The following is a 14,144-nucleotide window of genomic DNA, read 5'->3' as shown; positions in this document are numbered from 1 at the left end:
TTATAATTACAAATGCTATAACTTTTACAACTGTATAATTAATCTTTGTGGGCATTTTATTACCAAAGCTTACTTCTTCAAAGTTTCAAGCCTTTAGGGAAAGTGAAATTATCTGGCAAAAAAAAGTCCAACAGTTTAATTGTCTCTCATTCCCAGCTACGGATGTGTGAATTTCATTTACCCTCTTACATAGGAAGAGAGTGAAAGGAGAATTCATGGACATGAAGGACCACTGTCCATGTACTTGACTTCCCCTGTCTGCTACTTGATTTGGTTCTGATTTAGTTTTGATTTATCTCAGTATCAAAACTCCCTTACCCTGGGAGTTCTCAAAATTAAGAGTATATCAAAATTCTTAAGGCCCACTGTGAAAAAAAAATGGATACCTAGGCACCACTTCAGAAGTACTGAATCAGAATCTTTGCCAGGGGGGTAGGAGAACGATTCCATATTTGGAGAGGATGTTTAACATGGTGGCACAGTGTGGATCTTCATACTGGAAAGTATTCAGGCTCCAGAGGCATCAAACAGACACCTCTCCAGTCTACTGAATAAAGCATATTTAAGACACACCAAATGAAATTTCTGTCTCATGTCAAGGAAACAGTTGCTTCTAAGCATTAAGCAGCACCAAACCCTTTTGCAAATTTTAAACTGAGAAACCGAGACGCATTCACAACTGGTTTATGCTATGTTTGGTATGTGGAATTATTCACAGCTTTGCGTTCTAATAGGGAACTTAATGCTTTCTTTTCTCTTCTTAATCTGCTGGAAAACAATTCAAACAAAAAAGAAATGAAAGGCTTTAGTTTACCTCCTCATCTTAACTGTGACCTAACTGCTTTAGCAATACAGTTGTCTAACTAATGCTTTCACCATTTATATTTATGTACAAGTGGGGTTTTTTGGTTAAAATTAAATTATCAATTTCAGTCTACAGAGGCAGAATGCAGGCAGGAGATGTCTACACTGTAGAGGTGATTTATTCAGCCTCTTTTAGGAGACCTAGAAGAAGGCCATCTCCTAAAGTTTCAGGGCTCACTGTTAAAGCTAGGATACATTACGTCTGTGACTTACAAAGGCACCGGTATACCTGCCTTACAAGCTGCAGGCAAAATCCTGACCTCCACCACTGGCACCAAGAGGGAAAAGGCAGGGCGGCAAACTTCAGTGATTCATACTCAAAAGAAGCCTTTCTACAGAGAAGACAAGAATTTGAAGACTGCTGAAAAAGAACATGCACTGAATAAACACACACTTGAAAAAAGATTGAAATTTTATTCTTCCTTAAACCCTCCTTTCAAAGTAGTGGCCAATACCTCCATTTCATTTACAATACTGTGAAAGCTGCAACATTCAGATCCTTCCTCACCTTCCGTTCTCTGCGGTCAACCTATGTAATGCTACTGCGATGCCGGCGGTGTCACGTCCTCCCCAGGAGCTGTCGGAAGACACCCAGCTTCTTTCTTTAGCTCAGAGGCTACTGACAGACGGAACCCTGGCATGTGCCAGGCTGTGCTCCCCCAGCAAGCCACCTTCCCCTCAGCTAAATGCCAAAGAAGTAAGGAGCACCGTCATCAGCACAGATCTCAAGGGAATTCACGTAGACCATCACAGGGTTTATAGCTCCTCCTCTAAAATTTTCCTCTCATCTGACTTTATTTCTCATTTCTATCATCATTCAACTTAACCTCAAAAGTCCAATAATAAACTATTCATGTACAGAAATAATCACCTATTTTATATGGATGAAAAGCAGTAAAGTATTTGCACACTTTCCATGCTCATTTAAAAATGCAGAGTGTAAACAGAGTGCATTAACAGGTAGGTCATTTTCTATAACTTCGCTAAAAATGTATTGCTTGGCACACAAACATAAATATTTAACTGCAAAGTTCTCAGAAAGTCTTATTTTTATATAACCCAACTCTTCAAATTTATTAAAAGAAATCTACTGGAGCGCCTGGGTGGCTCAGTGGGTTAAGCGTCTGCCTTCAGCTCAGGTCGTGATCCCAGGGACCTAGGGTCGAGCCCTTCATGGGGCTCCCTGCTCGGCGGGGAACCTGCTTCTCCCTTTCCCTCTGCCTGCCACTCCGCCTGCTTGTGCTCTCTCTCTCTTTCTGTCAAATAAATAAAATCTTAAAAAAAAAAGAAATCTACTATGTTTGCAAGCTTCAAGAATAGTTTGCTCAGATGATTTTAAAAGACGTTGTTTAAAAAACGGCTTATAAATATTTTCCTCAACACTGCCCTGAAGACTCATGTCAATTAACTCATCACAGTGACAGTGATAATAGCAATTCAGGTTTACTTCTTTAACCCTCCTGACCTTATGAAACAGGTATTCTTTACTGTCCATGTTTTACAAATAAAATAACTGAGGCCTGAACAGATTCAGTTACTTGCCCCCATTAACAAAGCTGGAGAGCAAAGGTAGTCTCACTTAGGGTTAACTTCTTTTTTGTGTGTGTGTTTAATGATGTTTATTTTGGCATTCTTTGAATTTGTGAAATACTACAGAAACACTGACAAATTTTAATAAGATAATACAAAAATCATTAAATATCTTTTAGTAGAGATTCTTTAAACAAAACAGGGTATACCACACAGCAGCAAAAACTGATGCATCTCTGAGAATAGATTTTCAAAAATATTATTAAGTGAAAAAAGGGTTGAAAAAAGATATTTACAGTGTGGTATAATTATATAACTTATCAGATATCACACAACCATGTTATATGTTGGTATATATACATACATACATTATACATACATTACATATATGTATATTACATATAACCAGGCTATCTAGATATATATACTGGATGGCTATTTAACAAATTAATGGTACTTGTTGCCTCTTGGGAGGAATAAGGATGTGTGGATGAATATAAAAGCAACCATATCTTTATCAGTTATATTTTATTTCTCAAAAATTACAAAAATATTAAACATGTATCTTAATATTATAGAAGTATATAAAATTCTACAAAATTATATAATTATTATAAAATATTCTACTTTTCTGGTGTTTTGAAAATGTTACCATAACAACTATTTTTTTTTCAGCTTTTAAAAAAAGATTTTATTTATTTATTTATTTATTTATTTATTTATTTATTTATTTATTTATTTGAGAGAGCGAGCCCACAGGCAAGCAGAGGAACGGGTAGAGGGAAGATGGAGAGAGAGAATCTCAAGCTGACTCCCTGCTGAGCTTGGAGCCCAACATGGGGCTCAACCCACAACCCTGAGACCATGACCTGAGCCAAAGTCAAAAGTCTGATGCTCAACCCACTAAGCCACCCAGGTGCCCCATATCAGCTTTTAATAATATATTTTTTTCCAAGCTGGAGAAAGTATACTAAGGAAACCAGTCTATTATACCACATGCAACATCCCCTCTCCCTTCCTTGTCTTCTGGCATTTTTTTTTTCCCAATTCGTTAATACCCATCACCAGGCTAACCCATCCCCCCACCCCTCTCCTCTCTAGAACTTAGGTTAACTTCTAAGCTCATCAACACTCCGAGTCGTCTCAGTGTGAGAGGTAGGAGAGACCCATTTGTGGGGGAGATGGGAACAAGTTCATGGAGCCAACATGGACAGACAAAGAGCTGGTTAAGGACAGAGGACTGGTGAGGAAACCAATCACAGTTGGTAGTGATCCTCTGTAAAGCATGAGAGTGGGGAGAGTGTCAGCAGTGACTATAGCGTGTGAGGGAAGGCAAGATTTGGAGATGAAAGAGAAAGAATGAAGGGTATTGGGCTAAAAGTTAATTGGTTGTCTCGGTGTTACCCTAGCAAATTCCTCATGGACTAGAGATGTGATTCCTCCAAATTAAGACACTCAAGTTCTAAGACTACTTCTCTTTTGCTTAAGCAAAATGTTTTTCATGTAAAGACAGTCATGTGTACATGATCATGCATTCCATCAATTTTGTAAAAAAAAAAAAAAAATTTAAATTATCTTAGAGAAACATCTAGTTTTAGTTAAAATGTAAAGTTAAACCTAGTAATTTTTGGCGGGAAATTGGGCAATAATTACTCAAAAATGCATGTACCACTTGTTCTGGCATTTCTACTAAGAATCTATTATTCAAAAATACTTGCACAAATTCACACACACACACACAGGAAAGTCACAGTGGTACTGCATATAGTAGGGAAAAAACAGAAACAACTTCAAAATCATTCAGAAGGTTAATGGTTAAATATACCCATACTATGGAATACTATACAACATTTTAAAAACAGTAATAGACCTGTTTGAACTAACATAAGCTACCCATCATCTATTAAGAGAAAAAAGCAAAATGCAGAAAAATATTTTTAATTGTTTTTTCAAAACTTCATATGTGTGTGCACAAAGAAAGCAGTCTCAAAGAATACAAACTGCACTGTCAGCAGTAGTTGCTTTGTGGGGTAAGAGAGCTGTTGGAGACTAAGGGAGGGAGCTGTTGGGAGAAGGAGCCAATGAGGATTTGTCTTTTTATCTTCATATAATTCTGTACTACTATACATTTTTTCAACATACTTTTTTTTAACTGATTTAAATTTTCTCTAAGTTTCACACTGCTGCACTTTAGGACAGCAAATTCAATTCTCTCCTATAGGATATATTTGCGAACTATATTAATCACCAGGAGATCTTACCTTTGTTTCACCAACTGTCAACGCCTGAATATTCTATGATAGAAAGAATATGCTTATAATAACCAAATTATCTCCCTAGGATACTTGTAAAAACTGGTTGCTAATGCAAGCCCAAGTACAATGAACATGACCATCCACAGGGAAACAAAAGGAAGAAAGATGTGACATAAGGCCTTCATCAAACAACTCCAACTGTCACCCACTGCTAGATTCGGAACATGCACGTGTACAGGAATAAATCTCCAAGTTCCCAGGAAGAACAAAATGGAATGAAAAATGACAGTGTTACTTTTTGTTTAACAAATTCCGAGCACCTACGGCTTCTTAAGTATTGTCCTTAGGGAAGGTACCAAGATACACAAGTCATAGTTTCAGCCCTGATGGAGTTTACAATCAACTAAAAATAAGCTACACAACGAACACAGGATTGCTGAGTAGGTCTGCCTGTTTGTTTGGAATCTCTAAGAGACCTGAATGGACTGATATATAAGATGGCTGGGACACAGAGGCATTTCGAGGCTAAGTTAAGCAGGAGTAGCAGGCATGAATGGAATTTATGGCGTTGGTTTTATTAGAACCACACTCAAACAAATTGAAATGTCTGATCAAAGAACAACAACAACACAGAAGTGCACACTTGGGTGAACTACAGGAGGTGCATGTGTGCGGCATGACACGAGTGCCTCGTGCGTCTCTGTAGAAGTATCACCACCAAAGTCATAGAATCAGAGGTGGAAGAGATCTTACATGCCATGTGTCAACTGCACCTGACACATGGATATATCCCTTTTACTTCTGTGACTGAAATGGTATTTCTGGGCACATGACACTGAACTCAGGGAGGAGTCTAGCCTACATCTGGGATTGGCCCAAGCTCTAGGAGTGAAAGGGCCACTGCAATGACCACCCCCTCCCCACCACCGCTGTTCCAAGTCTGGACCAATGCCAGCTTTCTCTCAGTCTGTCCTTCTTTGCAGCAATGTGCCCAGTACAGCCTAGCTCATGGGGGCGAGGAGAGGGGGGTGTCACGAAACCAAAGTGCCCAAAAAGAAAGGAGAAGAAATACATGCCAGAAAGTTAGAGGAAAGTAAGATAACCTCCAACTCTGATATCATTCATCCCCCAACTGGTTTCTTCTCTCATGAGTATTTCTGGATACCCTAAACATGAGGTAAACTCGGTTATATTGTAGTATTATTATTATACATGTATACCTTATTAAAATTCTCCCAATGCTGTTAGAGAAGAGCATGACCATTTTAAATGAGAAAAAATGAATTTCACCCAAGGTCACTCAGATAATACATAGTAGAGACAATACTGGACTCAAGGCTTTCAGATTTTAAGTTCCATGTTCTGTCCCTACACCATGATTACCAATCTATATAATACATCTCTTTTAATAGGAAACATAAAGGACCAGAAAAGGCTGAGTTAACTAGGAGGGTGGACTAGCACTTGGAAATCAGTAAATTTCTAGAAAAGTACTTAGCAAAGACACCAGCATCTTTTTTAAGAATGTGGAAGTTGGGAAGTTTCATTAGAATGTAAAACCAAAAGCAAACAATTTTGCTGGAAAAAAAAATGCAGAACTACAACCAGCAATCTCCTTGGAGGGCCATTAACATCAACTATCTTACAGCCACTATTTACCATACAGTAGTTAGTTTTATAATCTAATCAAAATTATGTGGGGGAAATTTTATGAAAACACAAAGAAATGCAAAAAAAGTCTACTGAAAAGGACTTAACTATTACAATAACTAAGGCTATATTTCAACTACCTTTGCTGAATCTCTGACCTTGGATGTCATTAACCCATTCTCCTCAGTTTCTTCCCCTCGAACCTACTACAATTATAAATTTGCAATACCAAGCTGATAAGGAAATTGTTAGGAATAATGTGCCTGAAATTGTCTTGAAAAAGCTTTTAATTCCTCAGGATAGAATTCTTGTAAAAATGACATATTTCCAAATACAGTGACCCTACAGTGCCAACCCCCTATGCAATCGAAAATCCACATATAACTTTTGACTGCCCAAAAACCTAATTACTAATCGCCTACTGCTGACTAGAAGCCTTACCAATAATGTCAACAGTATCAACATGTAAATTTTATATATGTATTTTATACTGTACCCTTACCATAAAGTAAGCCAGAGAAAAGAAAATGTTAAGAAAATTTTTAACAGAAAATACATTTACAGTATGATACATATATTTATTGAAAAAAAAAACAGGTATAAGTGGACCTGTGCAGTTCAAATCCGTGTTGTTCAAGGGTCAACTGTAAAAAGGAAAAGCAACCAACAGAATTTTAAGAAGTATTAGGATATGTTCACAAGTAAAACGAATAACCAACTGTTACCAATGTAGTTTCTAATTACTTACAAATTATGATTTTCTTCTAAAAAGGCCTTAGATAAGGTTAACTTCTTTGGCTTTAAGATACCGATTCAGGTAACTGAATCTAAATCCTAGCCTGACTCTATTTATCTGGCCAAGTAAAAGTGATACTTCTCCTTAAGATAAAACTTAACTTTTACCAATCTTTGTGTTCAAGACATCTTTCTTCTCAAAGAAAAAACACACCCAAAAAGACCATATAAAAATGTACTGCTTTAACAGTTTGGAGAATACTTTGGGGGTGTTTGGAGGCAGGTGAGATCGTATGGTCAAATAATTGAAGAATATTTCTTAATCCCACCCTCTAGTAAGTCATCAATCTAAGAATTAAAATAAGACCCTCCAAGGAGCAGACTCCCCATTTTGTCACTTAAGGTCATGGCCTGCTTCCTACCTCTCTTCTTTTTACCACTTGTCACACTATGATGGAAGGCAGGAAGGTGGCTCATGTTAACTGGCCCATTTCCAGGCTAGGAGCAAATCTCATGATAAATTAAGTGAAGAGGAAGCTGGCGGGATAAACTGCTCAAGTTCACTGCTCTCGTGAAGCCGCTCTCATACAAAAGTTATTTGAAAATCACATTAAGCCTAAAGCTAACCTGTATTCTGTCCTTGCTATTTCCTTAGATAACTTTTTCTTCTACTTTTAGAAAATCTGAAAGAAATACAATGTCACATGAACACTTTCTCGCATCCAACTTCAGATTACATTGATTCATTAGTCTTACTATTTCAATATGGAAGTGAATTTTCGAAGCTGTTAGACAAGAAATTCTGGGGGCTGCTGTTCTTCAAAACAAGGAAGACACATGCAGAACAAAAAACTGATTGTTGATGTGGACCTCTGGTTAAACTAAAACTCAGAGACTAATGTAACCCTAATGGATTATAAAAATTCAGAGAAAAAAAAAAAAAGAAAGAAAACACATAAAAGTTTGAAGAAATGGTGTATCCTATTCTTCTACCTCCACTGAACAATTTAATAAGAAGCCACAGATAGGCTCCTGAGAAATCTCTGAGATGACTGTGAACTGGCCTGAATTTTCACAAAGCAACAACATTGAGCCAGGTGATAGGACAGAGCAGAAGACTACTTGAAAAAGTCCTTGAGTGCATGTGCTTTTGGTGGGTCAAAGGTACTTCTGTGCCACAGTTGTTTACAACACTGTTATTTAACAATGGCAGACTGTACCAAGTAAAATGCTTAACACACTTTAATAAAGCTGAGTACTAGAAGAAATATGGCTATATGGATGTTCCTCTGACATAAAAACCATTTTAAAAGTATCTTACAGCACCAGGAGACTTGTAAAAGAATGTTCGCAGTAGCTTTATTCAAAACAAGATCCGTAAACAGTGTAATGGACAAACAGTGATGTTCTCATGGCTAAAATATTCTAGAGGTGTGCTGTCCATTAAGGGAGCCCCAGCTATTAAGCACTTGCACTGTGATGATGCTGTGGTTTGAGATATACTGTAAGTATAAAACAGCAGATTTCAAAGACTTACTATGAAAAAAAGAGTATTACGTCAATTCTTTGTTGAATTTATATTTATGAATATTGAGATAAATAAAACATTAAAATTAATTTACTTGTTTCTTTTTAAATAGGCTACTAGAATATTTTAAACTATACATGTGGCTCACATTATGTTTCTTTTGGACAGTGCTGCTCTAGAACAATGAAAGTGAATGAACTACAGGTACATGAAACAATAGGCATAAATCTTACAAACATGACTTGAATGAAAGTCAAGTAAAACTAAAACTAGTGTTTAATGATGTCAACAACAAAATACAAACCACCACGGGAGTGATTATCATAAAAACCAGGCAGTGGTTACCATGGGGAAGAGAGAGGAGCTTGTGACAGAGAGGGGACATAGGGAACTCTCTCAAGTGCTGAGAATAGTCTATTTCTGGGAGATGCGTGTTGGTTCACTTTATTAATCTACACGTTCATATTTTATGCACTTTTCTATATGTTTTATCTCACAATTTTAAAAGTTTTCAAGAAATAACCTTAAACTTGCTTTCCTTAAACATTTATATTCACCAAAGTAATAAATGACTTTGAAGAAAACTAAAATAGAGTTGAGTGACTGGCCCTATATCTCATCGATATAACCAAAGAAATGTAAAAATGTTAGGCCCAAGAGCTGCTTAGTCAAGATTGTGTTACATTCTTTAATATATTTTTAAATATTTTTAAAATTATGTCTAAATGTTTTTAAAGCACAGCAACCTATAATTTAACCATATTATTTATCTTGTGTTAACAAACCCCATGAAATAGGTGGTGGGTGTATTTCTGACAAGTTGCACATATATTCTTGTAAATCAACATATTTGCAATGCACAAAGTAAGTAGCTGATAAATGTGTTTACAAATAAATGAGATAATGTTCCGTGTATAAAAATCCAAAAGAGGGCGCCTGGGTGGCTCAGTCGTTAAGCGTCTGCCTTCGGCTCAGGTCATGATCCCAGGATCCTGGGATCGAGTCCCACATCGGGCTCCCTGCTTGGCGGGAAGCCTGCTTCTCCCTCTCCCACTCTCCCTGCTTGTGTTCCTGCTCTCGCTATCTCTCTCTCTCTGTCAAATAAATAAATAAAAATCTAAAAAAAAAAGAAAAAAAAGAATATTAAAAATCCAAAAGAAACCATTTTTGAGATTTCTTATACACAATGATAGTCATCTCCTAAATTCTCTCTGAACAAGTTGTAATATTTTTCTAAGAATAATTTATTTTCTTACTATGAGGCATCCTGTCAGAAATGTCCTGCTTTGGGAGCGCCTGGATGGCTCAGTTAGTTAAGTGTCCGACTCTTGATTTCAGCTCAGGTCATGATATCAGGGTTGTGAGATTGAGCCCCATGTCAGGCTCTGTGCTGGGTGTGGAGTCTGCTTAAGATTCTTTCCCTCTACCTCTGTCTGGCCCTCTCTCTCTCTCTGTCTCTCCCCCTCTCTAAAAAAGGAAGGAAGGAAGGAAAGAAGGGAGAAGAAAGAGAGAGAGAGAGTGAGAGAGGAAGGAAAGAAGGGAGAAGAAAGAGAGAGAGAGTGAGAGAGGAAAAAAGGAAGGAAGGAAGGAAGGAAGGGCGGGGAGGGAGGAAGGGAAGAAGGGAGGAAAAGAAAGAAATGCCCTGCTTTGGAAAATAAATTTTAAAAGAAAATGAAAAAACAATTCAGAGTATGAGCAAGTCAGTTAACTGATAAAAGCTGACAAAGGTGAATTAAATGACTAAGTACGTGTTTTCCATAACTAGTATCTAATATTTGATGAAATTTTCCCAAAAGAAAAAGTGTAAGAGACAAGCTTTAATAAATGACAAGTTTTTCTGAGCACAAAAGGCTTGGTATCTAGTAGAATACACAAAACACTTCAAAAGAAATGTTTTAGGATGCAAAACTAAACTTAAAAATCTCAGTATGTCAACTATACTTCAGTAATAAAAATAATTTAAATAAAAATAATTTAAAAATCTCTCTTGGCTACTTAAGAGCAATGCTGATGACCTAAATTCACATTTAATTCATTTTTATGCAGAAGAACTGAAATTATAAATGAAAAAGAGTAAGAGAAGAAATCTACAGAATGAATGCCTCTAACTCACCGTGAACTTGGTTGATTTCTGAATTCTGGGAAAGAATTTCATCTGCTAATTTCTGAGCAGTTGGCAAAACTTCTGTGTGGTGCACTGTGATCAAATACTGTACAAACTTCTGTAGTTGGTCTCTATTCATTTGAAAGAGAGTCTCTGAAATGGGAAGATGCAGTTTGACCTGATCTGGCTTGCGGATGCGGTATAAAGACAGTGCCACAACATGAGCACAATAAAATATGTCCTTGTTTCCACAGCTGCAGGTCACTGAGGTAATCTTGCAACGATCAAAGCTGATGGCCACGTTGCAAACAGTTTCTGGCTCCGATTGTATTGCAGGTTCTGTCACTGTGCCACTCAAGTGGAAACCTGTGTGAGAGAAAGGGAAGAGAGAGTTTAGCTGCTGCCTTCAGATGCTATGAACTATTTCTAATTCTTTGAAATGTGTAGGACTTGACAGCTGCAAGAATAAAATACAACAGTTTTTATTTTCAAGTAAAAACATTCAGGCCACTCAAACATCCTCTGCACCTCCCCCTCTCCACGTCTTACAGGTAAAAAAAGAAATGGTATTCAACAGACATGCTGAAGTATTTCATGTAGCCATACAAAACCACTTACGGCAATATGCCGCCATCACACTGACAGGAAGTTGTTAGATCACAGCACTCATAAGCCTCAATTACTCTGAATCTGTGGTATACCTGACAAAAATCAGTGGTTTTCTTCCTTTTCTTTTTTAAACTTTTCAAAGTAGAGTAGGCCAGCTTGGTTTTCTGCTCAACAAACTCCCCCCTTCCCTCCACCTTTACTCCAGGCGGCCACTAGCATCCTCCAACCAACAATGCAACTCTGGGGTGGGCCTTTCACACACATTGACCAGATAAATTTTTTTACTGAATAATCCTTTATGTAACATGCATGACATATGCCCCAATACAGCAAGGTCCATTAGCAATGTCTACTGATGAAACTGCAAAGCCCACCGGATCTCATACCACAGTCTAAGTAGCTCACAATGAGCTGATACAGATGTAAGGTTGTTAAATAAATTTACACACACACAAACACACGAGAACACAAAATCGCCCAGTGGAAAGGGGCCTTACAATTTAAACTTGGAACTACACACAAATCTTCCACACCCTCCCTAACCAATAGGCCATGTGGCCACTGCTTATAATGGTCCAGACATGAGACATGCATCCCACACATGCAACAATTCCCCCCAACCCTTAGACAGCCATAGGAAGAGCTCACAGCCTTCTGAAAATTGCCTCCCACCACACTGCCATCAGTCAGTCCTGGCCTGTATGGCCAGGGGACAAAACCTCCTCCCTACGTCTCTATAAATATGTGGAAAGCTAATCCTAATTTTTTTTTTTGGGTGGGGGGCACATCCACTCAGTTCCACCTTCTTTCTCTGAGAGCCAAATTCAGGGGTAAGGGCTAAACCTTCAGGAGATCACTTTGGGAACCTCCTGCACACTGATCTACCTCAAGATTTTGGGTACCTGACAGAAACCCAAGCTCCAGAATGAACCCTCTGGCTCTCTTTCAGCTTTCCACTATCTGTACTACTTGAATAAAGTTCATTGAGCAGGACACTGTCTTCATTCACAAAGACAAAGATCTTTACCATGTGGGAAATCTGGGAGGGATGGCAGACATAGGACATGAGAATGACAGCCAAATGATGCCTAAAATTCACATGTGGGGCACTTGAACCCTAGTTACTGTCTTCCCCAAGGGATGATAATCAGGCCAGAGAGTTGGAAGAAATACTACTCACTACTCAAAAGAAATCTTTCAGAGTAATATAACTTCATCCTAATAATTCATATTTATTAACATAGTGGAAAGAGAAATGTGTGGTAATAATTTTTACCAAATTAATCAATTTAAAAAGAACAATCCCTAAAGTTACTATTAAACTTCATGATAAGAAATTTAGAGAATTGTAATATGATAACCTTTGTTTTTCTTACAAAGAGATTATCTCTGTTTCAGAATGAATATCCCAGTCTCCCTTATCTCTTTGAGTCAAGAAGTTTTTTGAATATGACAATTAAAGATACATAGTGATGTAAAATCGTATTTTAAAAAATTTTGAACGTATTTTCCCATGAGGAAAAAGTCACAGAAGAAGTAAACACCCAAGAAAATTTCAAAAGTGAAGAATAATAAGGGCAAACTTACATTATATACCAGAGGTACTATAAGCATACAGTAATTTAAAATCCACAGGACAGGCACAGATTAAGATAGAAAAAAAAAAAAAACCAATGGATCGTAAGAGACAATTCAGAAAGTTCTCAAGTATATTCTGTACGTTTAGTGCAAGGGATCTCAACATTTTCCACCTGTCACATACATATATGTGTACAAAGAAATCAGTTATCGCTATGGGGAAAGATTTATCATAAATTGACCATTTATAAAATTGATCCTTCCCAGCTTAACACTACTCTATCTCTCCTAGTCCACCAAAGTCACCATCTTTGTCTCTCCATGAAAGTGATATTAGAGAACTTCACCAATCACAGGCAAAGCCAAGACAACTGACGATCCAAGAGTTGAACTAGTTAGTATTTAGTCTATAAGGGTATAACATAACGCATACTTCAAAACAGACTGATTTAACTACCAAAGAAGAAGCCCTTAAGAAAAGTGATGAATCCCTCAAATAGTTTTACAGAAAACCATTTCAGCTGTGTAAGTCAGAAAGAAGTAAAGTAAATTAAATGCTGCTACCATGAAATTATGCCAAAGGTAAAACTCATTATTCAATTCCATTACAAGTATTGACTATTCTCATAGTCTTTTAAAAAGCAAACTATAAAATATTGTGACTTCCAAAACAATTTAATTCAAGAGATATGTGAGAGCACACAAACATATACATGTCTCACAGAGTAACACTTCATTAATCTGATATCATCAAAGATTAAGACATTTTATGAATGTTCATTTTCAAAACAATTCTAGATTATCTTTCAAGTACCCGAACTCCTTTAAAAATTCCAACCATTTTTCTTAGAAAGATTTCTAAATGTTGTTAAGTTCTACCCTGCCACCCTAATCAGCTGACCATCTGGTGTTACCAAATGAGGGGGGGCAACACTTCCTATAACAGGCAACTGCAGGTGACAGTATTTTTTAAGCAGGTTTTTTGTTACTTTTCTCCACTATCAGCCATCACAAGGTCTCCTCTCTTATACAGCTAGTCTTTTTCATAGAAAATTCTTTGCCCTCAGGCCAGCTGCGCTTCTAATTTGACTAGTTTTGTGGCAGCTATTCAATACTCTGAGGCTTATTTGTTTGGGGGTTCCCCCGCCTTACTTTTAGGTTGGGATGGCTGATGTTGCTAGAGGTGACTGGCTTTATTTGAAATACAGGAAAATTACAACACACATATAAGTGAGAACTGGTATATTACTTTATAAGACTATGCAATACTGAGTCAGTATGCAGGAACTCC

General features: G+C 37.3%; 1 protein-coding gene across 1 annotated transcript in view; it reads right to left on the bottom strand.

Annotated features, from left to right (window-relative positions):
- The window catches only part of ZSWIM6 (zinc finger SWIM-type containing 6), a 198,378-nt gene that overhangs the window by 58,519 nt on the left and 125,715 nt on the right, over positions 1-14,144 (bottom strand). Inside the window, exon 3 of the mRNA XM_035014498.1 lies at positions 10,676-11,032. Within this exon, the coding sequence (XP_034870389.1) occupies positions 10,676-11,032 (357 nt within the window). The remainder of the gene's footprint in view (positions 1-10,675; positions 11,033-14,144) is intronic.

This window comes from Mirounga leonina, unplaced genomic scaffold, assembly GCF_011800145.1.
Source record: "Mirounga leonina isolate KUSES-001 unplaced genomic scaffold, KU_Mleo_1.0 Mir_168, whole genome shotgun sequence".
NCBI lineage: Eukaryota > Metazoa > Chordata > Mammalia > Carnivora > Phocidae > Mirounga > Mirounga leonina.
Note: the sequence above shows the minus strand (reverse complement) of the source record. Positions and strands in the feature narration are given on the sequence as shown.